A 25,894-nucleotide genomic window follows, 5' to 3' on the forward strand; every position below is an offset into this window, starting at 1 on the left:
CACTATCTTCCCGAGTTTGTTAAAATTCATGTCCACTCTAATGGTGATGCACTTTATCTATCTCATCCTTTGTTGCCGTAACATACCAATTATATATACACATATGAAAAGCAGAGCCCCGAAACACTTAAAACAGAAACTGACAGAGGGGAGAACTAGACAATTAATAGTAATAGTTGAAGAATTTAATACTGAAATCTCAAAAAAAACCACTAAATAATAGTGGATACATGTATATGTATCGCTGAGTTCCTTTGCTGTCCATCTTGAGACTGTCACTGTTAATCCGCTATACTCCAATATAAAATTAAAAATAAAAGAAATGAGGTAGCATATCAATAAAGATATGAGACTGATAACACTATAAATCAACTAGATTTAACACAACCTATAGAACACGCCATCCAACAAAACAGACAAATGCACATACACATTCTTCTCAAGTACACGTGGAACATCATCTGCTGATTTTATGCCATTAAGCAGTACACATTTTTCTTCCTTCCCTCCATAGTAGGCTTGCAAGATCCATGTTGATGAGTGTGGCTGCTGTTTGTTCATTTTTTACTGCTATGTCATAGTCTATTTTATGATCATAACATACTTTATCCACTATTCTGTTTTTAGACACTAGACATTTTAATTGGCTTCACTTTTTGGCTGCTTCAACCAATGCTGTTACAAACCTGCATGTGTATCTTTTGGTACAAGTCTGAGTATATAATTAGGAGTGAAAACTGATATGTGAAATAACATGTTTACATCACCTTTAGTAGATTTTGATTTTCCAACATAGTAGGAAAATTTAGTATCAGAAGTATCAGTTTCCTATTGTTTCATAACAAAGCAACCAAAACTTAGTGCCTTAAAACAATAGTCATTTTCTTAACTCCTATGGAGCCTAGGTCAGGAATTCAGAATATTTAAGGGTATTTGTGAGACGTGTAGTACGAACTTGATAAGGATTTTGCATTAGAGACTTTTTTCCTTTGCACAGGAGTTTATGCAAGCTGGGGGCAGAACTGGTGGGCTGATCTCAAAATTAAAACCTTTGGTAGAACTAATTAAAACAGGATACATTTTGTGAATCAATATTCTCCAGGGATTTAAACAGATTGTTATTTTGTCAAATGATTTGAAGTATTATATTAGGAGTTACATATTAAAAAGAACACCTAAAAGCACCCAGATTGCATACTTTTCAAGATGGAATTCTGTGAGCACAAATGTACAAAGGGCCCATGGAAGCTTCTCCCCAGATTCCAAGCACACAATGGAATTAATGGTGAACAGGGGTCTCAAGAAGCCTTATTTTCTAAACATAGAACTTCTAATTTGGCACTCTTTCCTCTGAAAGTTGTTTCCATTGACAAGAGTCAGGTAGAAGCATAAATTTTTAAGTTGTTAAAATTAAGCGGTAATGACATCATAAATGGTTTTTACACCAAATTAAATGGGTCATGTATGGATGTGAGAGTTGGACTGTGAAGAAAATTGATGTTTTTGAACTGTGGTGTTGGAGAAGACTCTTCAGAGTCCCTTGGACTGCAAGGAGATCCAACCAGTCCATTCTAAAGATCAGTCCTGGTTGTTCATTGGAAGGACTGATGTTGAAGCTGAAACTCCAATACTTTGGCCACCTGATACAAAGAGTTGACTCACTGGAAAAGACCCTGATGCTGGGAGGGATTGGGGGCAGGAGAAGGGAACGACAGAGGATGAGATGGCTGGATGGCATCACCGACTCAACGGACGTGAGTCTGTGTGAACTCCGGGAGTTGGTGATGGAGAGAGAGGCCTGGCGTGCTGCGATTCGTGGGGTCACAAAGAGTCGGACATCACTGAGCAACTGAACTGAACTGAAATGGGTTAAATCTAATTTTGTGGACAAGGAGAGCTGTTTTAAATACATTGTGAAAGTGAAAGTGTGCTCAGTCATGTCCGACTCTGCGACCCCATGGACTGTAGCCTACCAGGCTCCTCTGTCCTTGGGATTTTAAATACATTAGAAACACAATTTGGTTGATGACCATAATCAAGAATAACACTCCCAACACCTAAGACCTTAATTTGTGCCCATTTGCAATCTCCTCTGATCCTGTGCCTCCAAACTACTGATTTGATTTCTGTCACTAGTTTTGCTTTTTCTGGAATTTAATATAAATAAAATTATATAATAAACAGCCTCATCACTTAGCATACTGCTTCATGTTTATGTTCATCAGTACTGAGTATTCCACTGTGTAAATCACAATGGTTTATTCACTAGTTGATAGACATTTAGATTGCTTTCAATTTTGAGCTCTTATGAATACTTCAGCTATTCACTTACAAGTCACGTTTTTGTATCCAGTCGCTTTTATTGTCTTCTGACTGGAGCATTTAGTCCATTTAAAGTAAATTATTGATGGGTATGTACTTACTGATATTTTGTTGGTTTGTAGCTCTTTCTTGTTTCTTCTTTTCTTTAGCTGTTTCCTTGTGATTTGATGACTATCTTTAGTACTGTTTGGATTTTTTTCTGTATGGGTATCTATTATATACTTTTTGGTTTGTGGCTATTATGTTTATATATAGCACTCTATACAAATACATGATTAAACTGTAGATCCCTTAAGTTTGAATCCATTTTAACAACTCTGCATTTTTACCTGTTCCACATTTACTATTTATGTATTTTACATTTTTGCTTTGTGTATCCCTTAACTTATTGTGGATTTAGATGATTTTACTACTTTTTTAACCTTCCTACTAGCTTTACAAAGGGTTGCTTTACTACCTTCGCTGTATATTTGCCTTTAACAATGAGATTTTTCCTTTAGTGATTTTCATCTCTCTAGTTGTGAACGTTCCACTTAAAAAAAAACACTCAACTGTTATTCTAATCAGTTCATCTGGAACTAGCGGGAAAAAGAAAAAACAGCCTAACAGAAAAGGGAGCATCTAAGGCTTGTTATCTGCTATGAGAGAAAGAGCAAGTTCTCTCTCACCTTCAAGCCTATCTTCCAAAGCCTAAAACTTTTGGTGTCCATTTACAATATAGGATGAAACCAAATCTCTGATATTTTATGTATATAGCCAGGTATGTTAATCTTGATCAAAAGCAGACCCACTTCTGGGTCTGCTTTTATCAAAAAATCCAATCGTTCAATGATTGCATTTCTCCACATATTTGACAGCAATTATTCAGCTGTCTTGACTGTTTCTATTTTGCCTTGAAATTCCCAGACACCTAAGCCAACAATTTCTGCTTGGTTAGAAGTAGCTCAGAATATGGCAGGCAGTAGGACCTTTTTCGGTCTTTAAAGAGTAACTAAGCAATGTCTTGGAAGTTGAACTCTTTTCCAAGAGAACCAGTAAAAATTAATGGACCACTTCAAAGAACTGATCATGCAGCTTTTATTTACCACTTAATATCTCCTTGGGCATCAGAAGGATTTTCCTTTCAAGACTATCACATGCTTCGCTAGCTCAGTACATATTGCAGAGGATTCTATGAAGACTTTGCATATAAAATACAAAAATCTGTTACATATACATCCATTAACAACAGTCTGTACATTACAGTGGGTGCCAGTGTCAAAACAACTCCCTGTACTTCACAAGCAGCATGAATATATTGTGGCAGCAGCAGATAGGAACCTCCCCCAATGGGCAGACAGTGTTCTACACAGTGCAATTGCTACTAGAGCACAGACCGACAGTCACATCTTTTTTTCTTTGCTTTTCTCATCAGTGAATACACAAGTAAAGGATGGGAGGGTAAAGCAACGGGGATTCGGTGGCACTCGGTTTTTATTGTGCAGGTATGCTGTATTACAGGCAGACACACTGGCAATTGTAAATTGGACACAAACATTAAAGAAATGGCTGCTCTTTATCACCAAAAAGACAGTTTTATACTTTGTTTTGATTTCCAATTGCCAAATCTCAGGTACCTCCTTTTCACATTATCAATTAAATTTGTGACGATATGTATTCCAGGAATAAGGAATTCAGTAGACCCTCTAAGTCAGTTGCTTACGTGATGAGTAGCACTGAATGTTCCTAGGGAAAAAATAATAAAGATCTGTTTCAGATAGCTTTGGAAAGTGAAGGCCAAAGATACAGATGTTCACAGGTCCTTTTGCCATTTGTTCACCAGTATCACTATTCCACAATTACAAACTCTCAGTTTTTAACTCTTTTAAATAAATTTGTGTGTGCATATGCACACCAACGCAAGCTGCATCGGGAGACCATGAATAACGTGACTAGCTGTGCAAATGACTTGGCTGGTCAAGATGAAGGCAGTAAGTGTAAAACTTAGAAATGTGCTTAGAAAACGAAAACAAATTAATTCAACAGCACTAAGCACTAAGGTTCAAGTATCTTAGCACCTCTCTCAGCACCATGGGAAATTCCCATTATTGAGTAACAAAAAGTTTAAAAAGCATAAAATCTGATGAGGTTTTAAACTTGATACGAGCCAAGAGCACAATTCTTGTCCTTACACTCTTACTTTCTGATAATACCTGACCTACACTGCATTCTTGCCTAGGAAGAGTATCCCAGGTACTGAAAATTAAGAGTCAGAGGGCACTTAGTGGAAGGGGTAATACTGATCTGAAAAACACCAAGTCCCATGAGGACAAAAGCTTTCTAAAAAATGGGGTTTATTTTTTCTTCCCCAAACACACACCACTCTCAAGTGGAAATCCACGATAGTTTAGTTAAAATTCATGATGCTGCCAAAACTCACAATTATATTTAGTATCAGCTAGGAGGATATTTTGGTAATAAACACTTAAATTTTCATTTGTAAACTCCTTTTCCAATCAGAAGCAACCCCAAAACATAGCATATACAGCTAGGCTTAGGTACTATCTAGGGCAGTGTTTTTCAAACTATAAATAACCCACTTATGAGTCAGAAAATGAATTTAGTGGGTCTGAAGGGCACTCAGAATGGTGGTGGGGAGCTGGTGGGGAGGGATCAAAGCAGATCACACTTAAGAGTACATCATTTCACAAAACATTTTATTTAAGTTAAAGATTTTCTATTCATCCTCTATCTCTGTCTCACACACACACATACAAACACACAGAGTTCTGAGTCATGATGTAAAAAGTTACTTTGACTATGGGTCACAGTCAAGAAAATTCATTTCCTACTCCAGGGGATCTTCCCAGCCCAGGGATCGAACCCATGTCTCTAGCATCTCCTGCATTGGCAGATGGATTCTTTACCATAAGCGCCACATGGGAAGCCCCACTTCGGTTAACAGAGGCCCCCAAAATTAACAACATGGAATTTCCACCCTGATGTTCACATCAGTAAGGGGTCAGAATTGAGTGAAAGTCAATTTTGTGCTTGGAATCCAAGGTGAGCTAGAGGGTTCTCCATTCACCTTGATAAACACTTATTTAAACTTCTTTCCCCCTTACCTGACATCCCTGGGCAGGAGTATGAGCAGTATAAGGAAAGAATCCCTAGCTGCAATTACTTTGAATGATACCATGTTATTCCCAGATGGCTAATTAAAATGGTTCTCTTTCTGTCCCACGGTCATATTGTTAGCATAAAAGTGGGTAGAAAATTTTAATTTGCCTTTACAGTTTTGAGATTACAAATGATTTAAACCAAAGCACTTACGATATCGTTGGTTGGAGTTTTGCAAAATACACACGACAGAATGAACATTTTTGTCCTAATCTACCTTCATCTGCTTGTAAAAGGAGGACGATTATCACATAAAAACTGAATTTCCCCTCCCTCTCAATCTATAAGGTTGGTAAATAACCATTCTAAAAGCCAACCATCTAAACAAATGATAAGACAGAACGTTCAGCTTCTGAACTTCAAGAATCCGAGAGTGCTTACATAATGGGTCAGTTCAGTTCTGGTGCCAGGACGACTGTACCTTCTCATCTTGGGAATTTCTCAGGTAGATCAAGGTTAGCACTGATTGGCAGCAGGGTGTAAAAGAAAAGTGTCCTGGGTAGGTCAACAAACATGCGGGTTCCAGCCTCGGCACAGGCCTCCGAACGGAAACTACATCATCTCATAGCCTGTTTCTTCAGGTTACAGAAGGGGGTTAAACTAAGCGATTTACACAGCCCCTCTTCCTGAAAGGACTTTGTAAAATTTGGATGCAGTTCTAAGATTTTTATGCAGGTTCCCGCTGTAACTTTGTCTATTCCTTTAATAACAGCTCTAATTCTTTCAACAGCTATTTCTGTCAGTTTCACCTACAACCACCTCTCAAATATCATCCAAGGTTCCATTTAGCTTATCCAGTCCAGATACTTTTAAAACATCGAGTAAAATAAAGCTAATAAGGAACAAAATTTAAGGCATTTTTTTTTTTTTATTTCAGCCAAGGAATGATGCATGCTACAGATTAATCTTTACTTTTCCCCACTTGGTTTTTCAAAGAACACCACCGTTTCAAACCCCAATGAACATGGCACTTGTTTTGTTTCTTCCCCTTCTAATTTATTCCAGATTTTCAAGTGTTTTCTTCAGTAACGATGCTTTCTCCTGCAGCTCAGGTCTGCTGTCTGTCTCCATGGTTCCTAAAGACTCAATCAGGACCACTCTGCACTCAGGGGTCAAACTTTCCCACTGTTTCGATTCTGAATGGAAAGAAGAAACACAAAAGAATCCTTATAGAAGAAGCAAGCAGAAAACCCAAAACTATTCTTTCTGCGCTTATGCCACACATCCTATCCCTGAAGTAAATGCAATAACTGTCCTGCATATATAATGATCACAGGTTCAATAGTTGTCTCAGAATCTAATTATTGACAATAACCTGAGGGACTATCAGCGGGTTTCATCCTCTGCCTCCAGAGCTGCTGGGACAAAGAGAATGAAGGGACACTGAAGCCACTCAGGAGACAGGGGAAACAGTGACAAAAAGCCATCACAGCAACTGAGCTGAATATACCTCTGTAAGATAAGCTCAGTAAAAAAAAAAAACAACAATACATCTGAAAACTGTAGAGACAGTTTGAACAGATGATACTTTATTATACCTTTAAGAGAAGCGTAGAAGAACTACATGCATGCTCAAAATTTTAAAAATTCAGAAAGTATGTCAGATACTAAATCTTGTTTATGAGGTTCTGATACGTTCTGGTGATGGAGTTTCAAGCTAGATATTTCACTGTTTAGCTTCATTTTCTTCATCAATACATATGTGGCAAACCTGAGAATCCAGGGATATATCTAAGTTCCTAGCTTTCATTTCAACAAGGAAAATGGGATGAGGTGTGCAATGCTACTGAATCTAAACAGCCTATTTTATGGAGCCTTGAGAGGTGCTTTAATTGCTAGGCGAAGTCAGAGACAATGAGAAACAGCAAATACATAAGGCTCTACAGAAAGCTGTTCCATCTTCCTCATTCTTTATTCATATGGCTAAAATAACAAAGACCAGGAAACAGAAAAAAAAAGTAAAGAGGCCTCCTTTTGAAGTCAGTAGCAGATACACTACTGGAGAAATGCTACCAGTCTCCTGTTACCAGTGATAGAACAGACCATGAGATAAACTCGCTTCTGTATAAGACAGCTTTTAAAAAGGAAAACAGAAAAAAAAAAATCAACTGGGAAAACTGCGATCAAATTTGACGATTCCGGAAGTTAACTGTTAAATGTTTTCCTAACTTCACTTTTCAGTGCGTCATTCTGTTTACTGACATGTGTGCAGTGAGTTCTGCCCGCCACTGTCAGCTGCGAGGTGTAATTCACCAAGATTAACTCAAGATTCACTATAGAAACGAAACCTTTTTTTTTTAACTAATTAATTTTAGTTCAGTTCAATTCAGCAGCTCGGTCGTGTCTGACTCTTTGTGACCCCATGGACTGCAGCACGCAAGCCTCCCTGTCCATCACCAACTCCTGGAGTTCACTCAAACTCATGTCCATCGAGTCAGTGATGCCATCTAACCATCTCATCCTCTGTCGTCCCCTCTCCTCCCGCCTTCATCTGTCCCAGCATCAGGGTCTTTTCAAATGAGTCAGTTCTTCACATCAGGTAGCCAAAGTATTGGAGTTTCAGCTTTAGCGTCAGTCCTTCCAATGAATGTTCAGGAGGAGGCTAATTACAATATGGTGGTGGTTTTTGCCACACATTGACATGAATCAGCCATGGGTGTAGTGTACATGTGTCCCCCATCCTGAAACCTCTCCCCACCCCATCTCTCTGGGTTGTCCCAGGGCACTAGCTTTGAGTGCCCTGCTTCATGCATTGAACGTGGATTGGTCATCTACTTCACATGTGATAATATACATGTTTCAATGCTATTCTCTCAAATCATCCCACCCTCGCCTTCTCCCACAGAGTCCAAAAGTCTGTTCTTTATATCTGTGTCTCTTTTGCTGTCTTGCATATAGAGTCATCATTACCATCTTTCTAAATTCCATATATATGTATTAGTATACTGTATTGGTATTTTTCTTTCTGACGTACTTCACTTCAGTTTCATCCACCTCATTAGGACTCAAATGTGCTTTTTTTTTTTAATAGCTGAGTAATAGTCCGTTGTGTATATGTACCACAGCTTTCTTATCCATTCATCTGCCGATGGACATCTAGGCTGCTTCCATGTCCTGGCTATTGTAAACAGTGCTGCAATGAACATTGGGTTACATATGTCTCTTTTAATTCTGGTTTCCTCGGTGTGGATGCCCGGCAGTGGGCTTGCTGCGTCGTATGGCAGTTCTAGTTCCAGTTCTCCGTAGTGGCTGTACTAGTTTGGGTTCCCACCAACAGCGTTAAGAGGGTTCCCTTTTCTCCACACCCTCTCCAGCATATATTGTTTGTAGACTTTTTGATAGCAGGCATTCTCACTGGTGTGAGGTGGTTCCTCATTGTGGTTTTGACTTGCATTTCTCTGATAATGAGTGGTGTTGAGCATCTTTTCGTGCGTTTGTTAGCCATCTCTATGTCTTCTTAGGAGAGATGTCTCTTTAGTTCTTTGGCCCATTTTTTGATTGGGTCATTTATTTTTCTGGTATTAAGCTGCATGAGCTACTTGCACATTTTGGAGATTAATTCTTTGTCAGTTATTTCACTTGCTATTATTTTCTCCCATTCTGAAGGCTGCCTTTTCACCTTGCTTATAATTTCCTTTGTTGTGCATAAGCTTTTAGGTTTACTTAGGTCCCATTTGTTTATTTTTTCTTTTATTTCCATTGCTATGGGAGGTGGGTCATAGAGGATCTTGCTGTGATTTATGTCAAAGAGTGTTTGCCTATGTTTTCCTCTAGGAGTTTTATAGTTTCTGGTCTTACATTTAGATCTTTAATCCATTTTGAGTTTATCTTTGTGTATGGTGTTAGAAAGTGTTCCAGTTTCATTCGTTTACAGGTAGTTGACCAGTTTTCCCAGCACCACTTGTAAAAGAGACTGTCTTTTCTCCATTGTATAATTTTGCCTCTGTTGTCAAAGATGAGGTGTCCATAGGTACATGGATTTATTTCTGGGTTTTCTATTTGGTTCCACTGCTCTATATCTCTGTCTTTGTGCCAATACCATACTGTCTTGATGATTGTATCTTTGTAGTATATTCTGAAGTCAGGCAGGTTGATTCCTCCAGTTCTATTCTTCTTTCTCAAGATTGCTTTGGCTATTTGAGGTTTTCTGTGTTGGAAACTAAAACTTTACTGAGATAATCATAGTTCATAGTGCATTAAAAGTATATAAAATAGAAGTGTACCAAATTTAACACTTCATAAAGTTTGAAGGTTTTCAGTTCAGTCACTCAGTCATGTCTGACTCTTTGCGACCCCATGAATCACAGCACGCCAGGCCTCCCTGTCCATCACCATCTCCCGGAGTTCACACAACTCACGTCCATCAAGTCCGTGATGCCATCCAGCCATCTCATCCTGGGTCGTCCCCTTCTTCTCCTGCCCCCAATCCCTCCCAGCATCAGAGTCTTTTCCAATGAGTCAACTCTTCGCATGAGGTGGCCAAAGTACTGGAGCTTCAGCTTTAGCACCATTCCTTCCAAAGAAATCCCAGGGTTGATCTCCTTCAGAATGGACTGGTTGGATCTCCTTGCAGTCCAAGGGACTCTCAAGAGTCTTCTCCAACACCACAGTTTAAAAGCATCAATTCTTCGGCACTCAACCTTCTTCACAGTCCAACTCTCACATCCATACATGACCACAGGAAAAACCATAGCCTTGACTAGACAGACCTTAGTCGGCAAAGTAATATCTCTGCTTTTGAATATACTATCTAGGTTGGTCATAACTTTTCTTCCAAGGAGTAAGCGTCTTTTAATTTCATGGCTGCAGTCACCATCTGCAGTGATTTTGGAGCCCAAAAAAATAAAGTCTGACACTGTTTCTACTGTTTCCCCATTTTTTCCCATGAAGTGATGCGACCGGATGCCCTGATCTTCGTTTTCTGAATGTTGAGCTTTAAGCCAACTTTTTCGCTCTCCTCTTTCACTTTCTTCAAGAGGCTTTTTAGCTCCTCTTCACTTTCTGCCATAACGGTGGTATCATCTGCATATCTGAGGTTATTGGTATTTCTCCCGGCAATCTTGATTCCAGCTTGTGCTTCTTCCAGTCCAGCGTTTCTCATGATGTACTCTGCATAGAAGTTAAATAAGCAGGGTGGCAATATACAGCCTTGATGTACACCTTTTCCTATTTGGAACCAGTCTGTTGTTCCATGTCCAGTTCGAACTATTGCTTCCTGACCTGCACACAGGTTTCTCAAGAGGCAGGTTAAGTGGTCTGGTATTCCTATCTCTTTCAGAATTGTCCACAGTTGATTGTGATCCACACAGTCAAAGGCTTTGGCATAGTCAATAAAGCAGAAATAGATGTTTTACCAGAACTCTCTTGCTTTTTCCATGATCCAGCGGATGTTGGCAATTTGATCTCTGGTTCCTCTGCCTTTTCTAAAACCAGCTTGAACATCAGGGAGTTCACGGTTCATGTATTGCTGAAACCTGGCTTGGAGAATTTTTAGCATTACTTTACTAGCATGTGAGATGAGTGCAATTGTGCGGTAGTTTGAGCATTCTTTTGCATTGCCTTTCTTTGGGATTGGAACAAAAACTGACCTTTTCCAGTCCTGCGGCCACTGCTGAGTTTTCCAAATTTGCTGGCATATTGAGTGTAGCACTTTCACAGCATCATCTTTCAGGATTTGAAACAGCTCAACTGGAATTCCATCATCTCCACTAGCTTTGTTCCTAGTGATGCTTTCTAAGGCCCACTTGACTTCACATTCCAAGATGTCTGGCTCTAGATTAGTGATCACATCATCATGATTATCTGGGTTGTGAAGATCTGTTTTGTACAGTTCTTCCATGTATTCTTGCCACCTCTTCTTAATATCTTCTGCTTCTGTTAGGTCCATACCATTTCTGTCCTTTATCGAGCCCATCTTTGCATGAAATGTTTCCTTGGTATCTCTAATTTTCTTGAAGAGATCTCTAGTCTTTCCCATTCTGTTCTTGTCCTCTATTTCTTTGCATTGATCACTAAAGAAGGCTTTCTTACCTCTTCTTGCTATTCTTTGGAACTCTGCATTCAGATGCTTATATCTTTCCTTTTCTCCTTTGCTTTTTGCCTCTCTTCTTTTCACAGCTATTTGTAAGGCCTCCCCAGACAACCATTTTGCTTTTTTGCATTTCTTTTCCATGGGGATGGTCTTGATCCCTGTCTCCTGTACAATGTCACGAACCTCATTCCATAGTTCATCAGGCACTCTATCTATCAGATCTAGACCCTTAAATCTATTTCTCACTTCCACTGTATCATTATAAGGGATTTGATTTAGGTCATACCTGAATGGTCTAACGGTTTTCCCTACTTTCTTCAATTTCAGTCTGAATTTGGTAATAAGGAGTTCATGATCTGAGCCACAGTCAGCTCCTGGTCTTGTTTTTGTTGACTGGATAGAGCTTCTCCATCTTTGGCTGCAAAGAATATAACCAATCTGATTTCGGTGTTGACCATCTGGTGATGTCCATGTGTAGAGTCTTCTTTTGTGTTGTTGGAAGAAGGTGTTTGCTATGACCAGTGCATTTTCTTGGCAAAACTCTATTAGTCTTTGCCCTGCTTCATTCCGCATTCCAAGGCCAAATTTGCCTGTTACTCCAGGTGTTTCTTGACTTCCTACTTTTGCATTCCAATCCCCTATACTGAAAAGGACATCTTTTTTGGGTGTTAGTTCTAAAAGGTCTTGTAGGTCTTCATAAAACCATTCAACTTCAGTTTCTTCAGGGTTACTGGTTGGGGCATAGACTTGGATTACAGAGATATTGAATGGTTTGCCTTGGAGACGAACAGAGATCACTGAAGGTTTTAGCTATGTATCTTCAACTTTCATGTATAAATATATTAATTTACATTTTGGAATATATGCTTCATTAAAAATAAAAACAGAAAATAAAAAAATTTCCTAAAACATCTGCCATAAAGTCTCCTTGGCTTTCTGGTCCTCCAATCAGAAGTATCAAGAACTCACCTTCAAGTTTTTTAAGCAGCAATTCTATCACAGATAAAGCTTCTGTTCTCACAGATGAGTAGGTCTTATTTTCTAAGAAGGAAATCATACAGTTCACATTATTCGTTTTATATGCCTTACAAACAGTACTTTTAAGATTAAGTTAATGTTACCGAAAAAAAGACATTCAGAAATTATAAATTCAGAAAAAGATATACTTATTCTTAAGTAAGCATCCCTTTGCCAATTATCATCAAATACTAGAAATGTTACAAGTCCATATTCCTTACTTCAAAAAAAAAAGCTATCAGTGAAATATACCAATCTCCACAATAAATGGCAATATTTAAAGGACCCATTTTAGAAGTCAGAAATCAAAAGACAGTATCTCAAACACATATTGACCTCATAGGATACCTAAGAAAAGTCTTAAGGTTTTCATCACCTCTTCATTTTAGCAAAGAACACGACACAACCCAGGGGTAAAGAGCCAACTCAGGGAAACCTGGCCGGGACCCGACCCCACAAGGACTAGTTTCTTAGCTGCCAGTTCTTTATTCAAAACCATGTGGCTACCTCCAAGGATCACCACAGAAATATGCTTCGTTAGTCTCTACTCTACACAGAGCATCTAGCTCACAGTGAAACTATCTAGAGAAAAAACTAACACATAACCAGACCTGAGTCAAAGAAAGAACAAAATGAGGTTATAGCAGGTTGTTATGCTACGAAGTACACAAGTGCTTAAAAAATGGTGGTGAGCTGACAACCGGACACAGGAGTCAGTTCAAAGGGGCTTCCGCTGGCCAAATTTGGGATAATTTGATCAACAAATTAATTCAGGAAAGTAATTATAAACCAATAGGGAAGTAAAGGGATGCATGAAACAATGCGGATAACAGATTAATAAAGAGTTCAGGAGAGGGACCTGGCTTATGAGAGGAAATCAGCTGTCAAAGGGTAAATGCAGAGGCAGTGCTAGAGCTGGAAAATCCTCTTAGTAAAAGCTGGCTCAGGAAAACCTATCAATGCCTGCTGAAGCTAGAGGAGATATTCTGAAAACCAGCAGTACATGTACGTGGTCTTAAAGTGTCTTCTCCCAGACTGCTTTAGAAGACACAGTTCTGAAGAGGAGCAGTTATTCGAATGGTCTTAAAATACGTTCTCCCGCAGGCTGCTTACCAGACAGAATGGGAAAAAACAGTAACCACACAGCAGAGAAAACGGAGTAATACCTTGCCTGGATCATCCCAATTAATCTCACCAGTGAGGGCAGATGGACAGTGTGCCTCTTGAGGGGAGAGGACACACCACCCCTTACAGAGAAGCACAGCTGGGAACTCATAACCTGGATCTGACCACAAGGAAACACCAGACAAGTGGCAAATGAGAAACATGCTGGTTTTCAAGCGGGGCAAGCCGAGGCTTTTCTTCAAAATTGCCCAATGCCATATAAGATGGAAAAAGGCCGAGGAACCATTCCAGATCAAAGGAGACTAAAAAGACACGACAACTATCAATAAATGCGCTAAATGACTGAACCAGATTCCTTAAGGAGAGGAGGAAAAAATTATATAAAAACATTACTGAGCCAACTGAAAACCTAGACTATGAATGGTTAAAAACACTGCCTCATTACACTGTCTAAAGTCGGCAACTACACTATGATTACGTAAAAGCAGGCACACTGAAGAACTTAGGAGAAGAGGGGCAGGATGTAAATATACTTTCAAATGTTCAGGGAAAAGTACTATATGTCTGTAGAAGGCAAATCAAAGTAACTGGCACAAAATGCTAACAGGTAACTTTGGGTAAAGCATATACAAGTATCATATGCACTGTTGTACTAAAGTACTACTGTACTTTTCTCTAAGTTTGAAATTATTTCCAAATACAAGGTTTTAAAAAATACTGATCACAAAGGTTTTTCTAATCTAGGTGTTGAAATCCTAATTAGTTTCAGATTAATACATTCCAGTTTGGGGGCACAGATTGAGTCTATTAAATAGAAGAGTTCAGTAGTTGGTTCCATGAATTTAGTTCCCAGCACAAGGTAGGACATATTTGAACTTTAACTCCTTGAGCTTTAAAATGAAAACCCCCTTATCCATGTCAGTTTGAAAGTGAAAGCGAAAGCCGCTCAGTCATGTCCGACTCTTTGGGACACCATGGACTATACAGTCCATGGAATTCTCCAGGCCAAGAATACTGGTGTGGGTAGCCTTTCCCTTCTCTAGGGGATCTTCCCAACCCAGAGATTGAACCCAAGTCTCCTGCATTGCAGGCGGATTCTTTACTAGCTGAGCCACAAGGGAAGCCCAAGAATCCTGGAGTGGGTAGCCTATCCCTTCTCCAGCGGATTTTCCTGACCCAGGAATCCAACCGGGGTCACCTGCACTGCAGGCAGACTCTTTACCATATCAGTTTGCCACTCACCTAAAGAATATGTGATTGATTTACAAGTTTCAAGGAGAATTTCAGCCAGAGCCTCAGGATCTGCATGTTCTTCTTCTAAAAGCATTAATCTGTACAAATCAGAAAGTAAGATCCAAATACTAGTTATTTCAGAAACATTCTAAAGCCTTTCTGGCACAAACGATTCCTATCTGTATGTATTATTTTAGATGTCATTTTAGCTTTTTGAAATGTAAAAGAATTCCACTGATTACACATAAAATGCTAAGGGGAAGGGGAAAGTAAAATAAATGACTGAACTATGAAACGAATTACCCCTGAAAAAAGGCATTCATTGCCTGTAGGACTCCCAGCTGCACTTTCCATGTGCTGAGCTTCAGCCGTTCACACATCAGTTTGCACAACTCCTGACGATAACAACCTGGGAAAAAAGACAGATTGGGACAGAGCAGGACAGAGAGTATGAAGAAGCAAGAGACAGAGCAAGTGAGAGAAACAAAGAGAGGGAGAGAGGGACAAACAGAGAGAGGGTGGGGTTGGGAGGTAAGTGGAAGAGAGAGGGAGAGAGGAAAAAGTGAAAAAACAAAACAAAACAAAACAAATGCCTTTAATTAAAGCCATGAAATTTCAAAAACACTTCAGCATGACTCTGTTAAATTCCCACAAACTTCCTTTGATCAGAAATATGCACCCCCCACCCTCAAACTGTATATAACTGTTAAAAAGTTATAACTATTCACTATCAAGGCAATATCCTTCTCTACAAAACTGACAGTCAACCACACTGCATGTTCCCTGTAAAATACCATAAATGACGGCCAAAGAAAGCAGGACTCTGGAGGCTGGAGGGTCCTTGCTGGACACTCACAAGCTTATGCATATTGCAGACTTAACTAGAGTCAATGGTGCTTTATTCCAAATCTGGTATGCCAACTGCACTCTTATTATAATTATGTAATTAATATTTTGCTAAGTGATGAAACAGGAGCATAAAACTCAACAAAGTAGTTATTTTTTAAATGCTGCAGAATTTAGTAAGGTTCACAAATGTAAAGATGGATAGGGGTTAAGAATCTAGATTCTGCATTTGAACTGCTTCCTAAGAAATTGTGCTTTCTTTCTCCACTATAAAGAAATAAAACCAAAAACAAAAAAAGGAAATAAAACCAGAAATTGAAGATGACATATTAAGAGTAAGATGTATATGACAAGCCAGTGTGGAACAAATTCTCAAAGGACTTTGCCCTTCCCCTTTAACTGATATATGAATGTACACCTCTATTCCTTGAGGGATTGGGGCAGGAGGAGAAGGGGACAACAGAGGATGAGATGGCTGGAGGGCATCACCGACTCAATGGACATGAGTTTGGGTGAACTCAGGGAGTTGGTGATGGACACAACTGAGTGACTGAACTGAACTGAACTGATGACTGCCTTGTATATGTATCATCTTTTTCTATAACTTCCTATTTGAATTTTTTCCACCTAAGTTAATAGTCCTAATGAAATCAAATAAGTGGGCTTCCACTGCAGTCCAAACTTAACACCAAAAAATAAAACCTCTTACAAATCTGTATCTCTGGGGAAACCCATCCTATACATAGCAAATATACTTTTTGAAGTTCACACAAAGGATGGCAAGGCTCAATGACGCTCTTAAGTGTGATTTTAGATACATCCAAAACATTAAAAAACAGAGAGACATTACTTTGCCGACAAAGGTCCGTCTAATCAAAGCTATGGATTTTCCAGTAGTCATGTACGTATGTGAGACCTGACCATAAAGAAGGCTGAGTACCAAAGAATTGATGCTTTTGAACTGTGGTGTTGGAGAAGACTCTTGAGAGTCCCTTGGAGTTGGGGATAGACGGGGAACCCTGGTGTGCTCTAGTCCATGGGGTCGCAAAGAGTCACAACTGAGCAACTGAACTGAACTGAATCACAGAGTCAACGATGCTTTGCATAAGATTCAGGAATATTCAGATGTAGGATGCACTGCAAGAACCAATACAAGGCAAACTCCTACTAACTACAACCTAACCCGCGAGTAAAGGTTTACCATTTATTTAAACCTTAGGCTTCGCTGATAGCTCAGTTGGTAAAGAATCCGCCTGCAGTACAGGAGACCCCAGTTCAATTTCTCGGTTGGGAAGACCCGCTAGAGAAGGGGTCTACCTACTCCAGTATTCTTGGGTTTCCCTTGTGGCTCAGCTAGTAAAGAATCCACTTGCAATGCCAGAGACCTGGGTTTGATCCCTGGGTTGGGAAGATCCCCTGGAGAAGGGAAAGGCTACCCACTCCAGTATTCTGGCCTGCAGAATTCCATGGACTGTATAGTCCATGGGGTCACAAAGAGTCAGACACAACTGAGCAACTTTCACTTTCACTTTTCACTTGGAAAGATTATGCTCAAATCTGCAAATCTCTCAGAAAATTACAAGTTTCTCAGGCAGACAGATTTCATTTGCTTACTGAAGGTTGAGCAACAAGGCTATTTATTCTGAGACAGAGACCCCCTACTAATCAGTTCCATGGATATCTCAGAATACAGTGCCATAAACAAGACCAACAGAATTCTTTTTATAGTCAAATTATCTACACAAAATGTATCACAGTTGTTATGGTGGTTTAGTTGCTAAGTCATGTCTGACAGGCTCCTCTGTCCATGGGATTCTCCAGGCAAGAATATTGGAGTGGGTTGCCATTTTCCACAAATTCACATGTTGAAGTCCTAATAACCCCAAGTATCTCAGAATGTGACTGTGCTGGGAGACGGTTTTCAAAGAGACCATTAGGGCCCTAATCCAAGATGACTGGTATATAAGATATAAGAACATTAGGACACAGAAAGATGGATGGCCCTTTACAAGCCAAGGAGAAAGAGCCCAGAAGAAACCTCAGCACTGGTGATACCTTGGTCTCAGACTTCTAGTCTCCAGACTTCGAGAAAAGAAGCCACCTAGTCTGCAGGACTATGTTACAGCAGCCGTACCAAATTAATAGTCAATGAGATTATTTGTCAACATAGAAGTAAGATTTATATTGGATAATCCTCTCTATCCATCAGTCAGGCTCTACAGGAAATTGCAGCTATAAATCATCACACAGAATGCCTCTGTTCTTGTGACGTAACTCCTGACTATAGCAGCCCTTCTTGATATGCAGCTTCTGTTGCTTACGCTGGGTCTCCGCACTTCGGGGCCAGGCTTTGCCCAGGCTCTCAAAGGCTCCCAGCAGAGACTCCAGCTGGAGCTCCTTTTCCTTCTCATTCTCATCTTCATTTTTGGTTGTCCGTACTCCAATGCTTTCAGGTGAGTTCTGAAAGGCAAAAAAAAAAAAAAAAAGAAAGCAAGCAAATTAAAAAAAAATTTTTCTTTGAAGTTACAAGTATACTATTAAAACATTCAGGGAACCAGAGTATGAGATATTAACCAGGAATTAAATGCTAAATTCTCTACCATGGGTCGCCCTATTCATTAAAAGAATTTTGAACAGGAAGACTACATCTCTCCAATAAATTTGGGTGATCCTATAAAGGACTCTGTGGGCAAAGGTGAAAAAACCTATCGTATATATAGTATTTTGAGCACAACACAGAAAGGGTGGCATTACAATCATGGAATTAAAGGAGAAAGAACTCAGTAATGATCTAAATCCAAACTCTGTATTTATAAGATAAGGAAACAAGCTAGGAAGTCACTTGTCCAGCTGGCTGGTGAAATAATCCATTTAAAATACAGGTCTCCCAAATCCATACACTACCATTATGTGTGTAACAGAAATTATTTAAACAACTTTTTTTACAACTGCAAAATAGCAGCAACACAAGAAACCAAATAAAAATGTTATTTTAAATATTTTATGTTTCACCAAAAAAAAAATTGGTAAACCATACCCTTCTTTCTCTGAATCAGTGTCCAACCTTTAAAAACGAGAACTTCATTATCCAAAATAAATCAAGGTCCATTTTTGATCAAAGTCCCCCAATCTGTAGCAAAAGCAGTCAGCAGTGGCACACTGAGCTCCCTGTCTTCACTCTGGGATGCCTGGGCTGGCTGCTGCACAGACTTGCAATGCAAAGCTCATTACCACCATGAGAGAGACTATTCGTCTATTCCAATACCAGACTCAGGAACTCGCTGGTCCTGCAGCCCTAAGTTTCCTGGCTCTCAGGATGAAATCTCTGCAATAAACTCATCTTTCTGCTTTGTTTTCTCTTTTTGTTTGGCATGCCACATGGCATGTGGGATTTTAGTTCCCTGACCAGGGATCAAATCCACACCCCCTGCACTGAAATCCAGAGTCTTAACCACTGGACTTCCAGGGAAGCCCTCTGCTTTGTTGAGAAAAAAAAAAAAAAAAAATCCACCATTATCCCATGGAGGGGAAATGGATACCTAAAATGAAGATTCCTGTTTGCAACCTCATTTGCAGCCAGGTATGGCCATCTGGCTAAGCACTGACCAATGGGAGAAGTGAAAAGGCCCTGCTCCAGTTTCCAGAAGCTCCCCTTAAAAGAGATCTTATGTGCCTACTCTGACCTTTCATCCTTTCTCCATCTCCCCTGCCATCACCCGCTTGGAACGCAGACACACGGTGGACTGTGAAGATAGTAGCCACCCCCCAGGGACAGCAGAGCTGGGAGCTATAAAGAGCCAGACTCCCAAAACTAGTATGTGAGAGACAAACGTCTGTCTTGCTTAAAGCCATGATGTTTTGGGATCTTCTGCAATTTGCAGCTACATGAATCCTAACAAAATGTACAAAGAGGACACAGGAAAATCTTCTCCTCCTTTTTAAAAAATTTTTAAAGTATAAACAAAACCTGAAAGAAGATGGCAGTCATTACCTTCTTGATGAGAGGTATGACAATGTCGGCAAACTCCTGGAATCTGTCTTCTTTGGTGGCCTTTAAGACATCCCCTGCACAACTGATTGCTACAATCTTGTACTTGGGGTTCTCTCTGCCACACTCCTTCAGAACAGCCTGCAGGATTTCATTTGTGCTGGGCTGACCAGGCACAGGCTTCTCCAGCTCTGCACTGTAAGACCCACATGAAAGCATCAAACAATTAATAAAGGCTGCAGCTTTCCAGCTCAGTTTAAGAAATGGCATCTGATTCACTGAACGAACATTTACCTGCAAGCTGTCACCACACAGGCAATGGCTTTCAAAAGTTCTTCCTAAAGGGTTGAAAGAGGAAAAGATCAGCACCCATGTGTCATTTACATTTTCTGCGCATGACTACAACTACCTCAGAAGCATCTAAAAATTATGGCAACAAAAATGAACCAGTCACCACATCTATAACACACTTTTCGTTTAACAAGCACATCCACAGAGTTTTGCTCCAGACCACGGAAGCAGGATAACTGTCCTCATCTCCACTGTGTGAAGCCTAGAGAACCGACTTGCCCACGGGCATAGAGGCAGAAGCATTAACAATGGGATCAGAACTGGCTCCGACTCCGAGGCCCCCACTTCATTTACAGCTCTGCACGGGCCACCAGGGCTTCCACCGGGCCACACAGACTATATACGATCACAGTCTCCTGCTCCCCATAAACGGTCACTGTGTGCAGCCTACCATCAACCGTCTATAAAACATGACCAATTCACAGGCCCCAGAGACGTGCATCCTGAACTCGGGGGTTCAGACACACTGGCCTGGACACTCAATTTCACATATGCCCAGTCCTGACGGTCTGCTTGTGAGGTCAACAGGGACAAAAGGATGACCACTTGGTTTAAGCCTTATCTTGCAAAGTTGAACAGGATAAATAAAAATCAACCCCCAGCATTACTGTGCACTATTCAAGGACACGTGGGTTATACTCTGATGAAATCACATTTAATCAAAGTTTACGCAAGGCTTCCCACTGCCTAAGAAATCAGTTTCACAAAAACCATCCATCTTTTGTCCCACAAAACAATATTTTAATTTTTATAGAAAATGAAACGTGAAGGACGAAGTCATAATCCTTTAAGGATACCTTAAGTTTAACTGGGCATGAATGGTTCCTTTACCTTTCCTGCCCACGTTCTTCCAGCTAGGCCTTGTAGTAACGCAGTCAGTATCATTCCCAGATACGGAGGCACCAGGGAGCTGGTTTGCTTTGCAATTGACGCCATGGCAATTGCACCCTGCGCTTTCATTTTCCAGGACTGAGACTGTAAAGCCTTCTGGGTAATGGTAATCAACTCCTGCAGGTATAACCGAATGCCGCCAAAGGAACCTAGATTATGAAAAGCAAAATTAAAGCAACTTGTAAATGACCAAAACAACCCCCAAAACTAATGGATTTTTTTTCCCCTAAGTCTGGAATAAAAGTCGGTGAGCGTCAATTTAAAGCAGTGACTCAGCAGCGACACTGCACCGCATCACTCTCTGAAAGGAAGAGAAAGGGAGGAGGGGTGTGAGGAGTCTTCACAGCAGCAGGACTTTACGAACTTGGACGCGCCCAGAGTTGGGCTCTCACCCATGAATGCGTATCCAGGTGAAAAGCAGAGTGGAGAAGCACTATGCTAAAATGTTACTCAGAGCAACAGAAAAACCACTGTTCACTCTCAGCTGAAATAAGCCAAGTTCTGCTGTGTTAGGGCAGTTTCTGTTCTCACATGGGCAGCAATGAGAGAGGAAAGAAAAGAGCTCTGAGTGCCAACCTGAGAACTCAGCAATTTGGACAGGCTGAGAACCCAACGGGACACACACTGTTAACGTGCCGGGAAAAGTAACTACAGAAGTTTGCAAATAAAAAGTGAGCTAGAAATTCCAACAGTGGGATGCAGAAAACAAACTATGGTTACTGGGGGGGTATGGCAGGAGGGGTAATTGGGAGATTGGGACTGACATATATATACTACTATATACAAACAGATAACTAATGAGAACCTACTGTATAGCTCATAGAACTCTACTCAACACTCTGTAATGACCTATATGGGAAAAGAATATAAAATACAAGGGGTGTATGTATAACTGATTCACTTCACTGTACAGCAGAAATTAACACAATATTTCAATTCAACTATACTCCAGTAAAAGTCTTTTTTTTAAAAAAAGAGAAAAATAAATTTCAACTGTGGTTCTTAAGGAACAGGTTTAATTCACAGACACTGTTTACTAACCAGGGACATTCTCCTGCCACACTTCAGTCCATAAGTTACATTCTTCTTTTTCTGCTTTCTCCTCATCAGCAATTTCATGCATGCCTAGGAATGCCAAAGGCAGAACTTCTTTGGCATGGTTCTTCAGTACATCGGGGCTGTATCGTCCAATAGCGTGAATAGTCAGAGCACAAGAGGTCTTGTAGATGGGTTCTAAAGAGAAGCAGAAAAGCCCACAATCTTCATGACTCGTACCGTCTTTAAGAGTAACTGGCTGAAACAGACCACCGTAGAACTTGTACCACAACAAAACAAACCAGTAAAATCAACCAGCAATGTTCCTCGCAGAGCACATAAAATCAGAAAGGGTAAGACCTGATCTGTCCTGTTACATTAGGCTGTTTACATCTAAATTAACAGTAACTGAAATAGGAAAAGAAAGGCACCTTCTTTCTCCATATACCAGCCATTGAGCTTCTGCAGGAGTTTCTCAGTGCTGCTATCCCGTGAGGTCTGGAAGAGAAACGATCCCAGTCATTTCTCTTTAACTATGCCACTATACTTATTTAACTAAGTAAGAAATTCAACTCACCCGAACTAAATGGCCCATGGCAAATGCACAGGATTTCTGAATTACACTGTTCCGATCAGTCAGGCCACTAAGCAAAGCACTCATGAGTTTACCTGGCGCAAACAAAGGAGGAAAATCTTGACACCTGGTTGACCGACCGCTCTGCTCTGTTCCCAGGACCCAAACAAACTTAAACCTGTAGTTAGTATCTGATTTATTCCATGGTAGCCTAGAGCTCTTGCACGTTACATTTGTACTATCCATTCACTTCTCTTTGCTTGGTGCAAAATTAAAAATTAAACTGCATCAGGACTTCCCTGGCAGTCCAGCGGTTAAGAATCTGTGCTTCCAACGCAGGAGGTACCAGGGGGAACTAAGTAAGATCCTGCAGATGACACAGTGTGTCAAGAAATAAAAGTAAACAAATAATAATCTGTGCCTAGAATACTGGGGGGAAAGCTGCAAAAATGAGTGAGGTACTTTTACAAAAGTCCATCACCCCCGCCTGGAAATCAATCCAAGATGAAAATGTTGATGCAACATTACAAATCCTACAGAAGAGGAGATACTTTCACTTCCTTATACCAGCAAGAAATAAAATCTGTAAACCAGTGAAAACGTGCTAAACTTGATCATCTTGTACCTCTTGCAAAGAGAGAGAAAGGCAGAGGCGGGGGAGCTTGAGGGAAGAAGAAGTACACAGTATCTCAAGCGTGGCTCAATGACTGTTATTTTTCCATTTAAAACCTTGTCACACAAGACATGGCCATACCAAAACATCGCCCCACACGGTTTAGACAAACTCACCTGAGTAAGGTGTTAGGTCCTGGGGACACTGAGTCGTTAATGATACGATGACACTGGCGCAGCCTCCCTGCAGGGCCACAAAGGCAAAGGTCTAAATTTGATGGTCACGTGTTCTATCAGACTTTGTTTTAGGAGTCAAAGATTTAAAGAAATACGCAAAGCCTAACAGCCCCTCCAAGAGACCATCTAGGAAAAACTCTTATTTTAAGCTACTAACATGAAGATTTTCTTCAAGAGTTCCAGCAGGAACCTTTGTAGCACAAATGTACACTGCTCTCATACACTGCAAGTGAGGAGGGGACTCATACGATCTTTTGGGAGGGCAACCTGCCATCCTGTCCAATTCCTGTTTTAACATTTCCAGCTCTAGGAATTTAACCAAAGGAAGTAGCTTCAGATGTGTCCAAGGACATTCACCACAGTGCTTTGTGGAGAATCAAAAGAGCCAAAAACCAATCAGATGTTCCCTGATGGGTTAAAATAAATGATGTTCCAGCCACAGAAGAGAGTAAGTATCATGTGGCCATTAAAGAAGGCACTGTGTAAGACCCATGCACACAGAGACAGCAGGAGGCAACCCACTCCAGTATCCTTGCCTGGAGAACTCCCGTGGACAGAGGAGCTGATATTTACTGAGTAAATCACGCGTTTTATATTCTGAATGAGTTACATGTTTTAAGTTACTAATGCAGTCACAGAAACAAACTAGTTAATGTAAAATAGTATTAGGTTTTAAGAAAAAAAATGTATTTCACACATGACGTCTTTGCTATGTTTGTGGCCCAAACTAATGAAGATGCAAATTTCTCTGGTAAAAAATACACTTGCTTACCTTGGTTCCAAGACCTACACCACTTCTGATCAGTTCACATAATCTAGGAATTAGCTCACCCAGCACTGATACATCAAGATATTGCAGGCACTTTGGGAAGAGAATAAATATAAAGTTAACTTCAGGAAATAAGTCAGTCAGTCAGTCAGTCCCACATCTTCAATTAAAAACTGCCCGGGACTTCCCTGGTGGTCGAGTGGTGAAGACTCTGAGCTTCTACTGCAGAGGGAGCAGGTTTGATCCCTGGTCGGGGAACTAGCCACGCCCCTACCCCTTAAAAGACTGCCCACGTCAACTGTGCACCCCACTGGTTTTGACATGAAGTTGAAAAACTACTGGTTTGATTTTGCTCTAATTTCAGCGTTAAAACCACCATTATACTACACACAAGAAAGCCATTTATCAGTGGTTCAAAATTAGAAACAAAAATAATAAAAAGCACCAATTTATAAAGGAGAAAATAAACAATGAGCACCCAAGAAGAAAGGATCTCTCTGGGTCTACTTCCTCTTTATCAGTCCAGATTAAAGCTGACCTACCGTGCACGGTGATGACCCAGAGAGATGTTATGGGGAGGGAGATGGGAGGGGGGTTCATGTTTGGGAACGCATGTACACCCGTGGTGGATTCATGTCAATGTATGGCAAAACCAATACAGTATTGTAAAGTAAAATAAAGTAAAAATAAAAATTAAAAAATAATAATAATAAATAAATAAATAAAATAAAGCCTAACAAAATAAATAAATAAATAAACATGTTTAAGAGGTAAAAAAAAAAAGAAGACTGTATTGTACAACATGGGGAATAGAGCCAGTATTTTGTAATAACTGCAAATGCGAAGTAATCTTTAAAAATTTTATACAAATAGAAAAAATTTTAAATATAAGTGTATCATACTATAAAAAAATAAAATAAAATAAAACTGACCTACAAGGCCATCTTATTAAAGTTGACTTCGTAGGCTGAATTTGTGATACTGTTTTTTTGACAGTGTAACCACTATGTTCTATTACTGATGAACTTATCTGTAAGAGGTTTGCTAACTATTTCTATTTCTTTTATCTTTCTTCCTCCATCACCCAACTAAAATATAACATCTTTAGACCAAATTTTGGTAATAATTCCCCAGTAAGCACTAGAAAAATTTCTTCGTCTAATCTTGTGATCTGCCTAGCACCACAATTTCCAGTAGCTCATGAGTTCCCAGTTAACCACTCCAGGGCAGGCACGGGAGAGTCGGCTTTTGTGACCTTAGGGACTCTTAATCTACGACTCCACAAACACTGGAACTTTGAAACTTGGTGCTAAGCAGCTCTTTCCTGCAAATCCCCCTCCTTTAACTGAACAACCTATCAAAGGTGCTCAGTTCTCTCTCCCTACCTTTTCTGCTGTCTACTTCTCTGAACACCTCCAGCTTACACCTTCCTAGGTCCCCAAGACAGTGCTCAGGCAGAGACAAATAGCTGAACCTTTCTTTAGACAGGCAGGCCAAAAGACATACAGATACAGATTTACAGGGAGATCTTTTAATATATTGTTTCCCTGCATGAGACAAATCTAGACTAATGGAGTCTAGTATTGGGTAAAGTATGTGTTCCTTTAGCAATACAGGAGAAGAAAAAAGAATTCTTAAGAAAAAACTAGAGTCACAACAGCTGCTTGACTCGTCCCTTCAATCTCTAGTTCATTCAAGGCACTG

At 40.1% G+C, this 25,894-nt stretch overlaps 1 protein-coding gene across 1 annotated transcript in view; it reads right to left on the reverse strand.

The window, feature by feature from the left end:
* Nucleotides 1–6,361: 6,361 nt before the first annotated feature.
* Nucleotides 6,362–25,894, reverse strand: part of ECPAS (Ecm29 proteasome adaptor and scaffold) — a 74,761-nt gene continuing 55,228 nt past the window's right edge. The window contains exons 35-47 of the mRNA XM_068973745.1: nucleotides 24,194–24,283; nucleotides 23,362–23,428; nucleotides 22,576–22,667; nucleotides 22,430–22,496; nucleotides 22,005–22,196; nucleotides 20,904–21,112; nucleotides 20,016–20,059; nucleotides 19,725–19,917; nucleotides 18,055–18,193; nucleotides 15,191–15,296; nucleotides 14,897–14,985; nucleotides 12,482–12,553; nucleotides 6,362–6,617 (exon numbers count right to left, since the gene is read on the reverse strand). Coding sequence (XP_068829846.1) covers nucleotides 6,478–6,617; nucleotides 12,482–12,553; nucleotides 14,897–14,985; nucleotides 15,191–15,296; nucleotides 18,055–18,193; nucleotides 19,725–19,917; nucleotides 20,016–20,059; nucleotides 20,904–21,112; nucleotides 22,005–22,196; nucleotides 22,430–22,496; nucleotides 22,576–22,667; nucleotides 23,362–23,428; nucleotides 24,194–24,283 — 1,500 coding nt within the window. The 3' untranslated portion in view covers nucleotides 6,362–6,477. The remainder of the gene's footprint in view (nucleotides 6,618–12,481; nucleotides 12,554–14,896; nucleotides 14,986–15,190; nucleotides 15,297–18,054; nucleotides 18,194–19,724; nucleotides 19,918–20,015; nucleotides 20,060–20,903; nucleotides 21,113–22,004; nucleotides 22,197–22,429; nucleotides 22,497–22,575; nucleotides 22,668–23,361; nucleotides 23,429–24,193; nucleotides 24,284–25,894) is intronic.

The sequence above is a fragment of the Capricornis sumatraensis genome, chromosome 6, assembly GCF_032405125.1.
Source record: "Capricornis sumatraensis isolate serow.1 chromosome 6, serow.2, whole genome shotgun sequence".
NCBI lineage: Eukaryota > Metazoa > Chordata > Mammalia > Artiodactyla > Bovidae > Capricornis > Capricornis sumatraensis.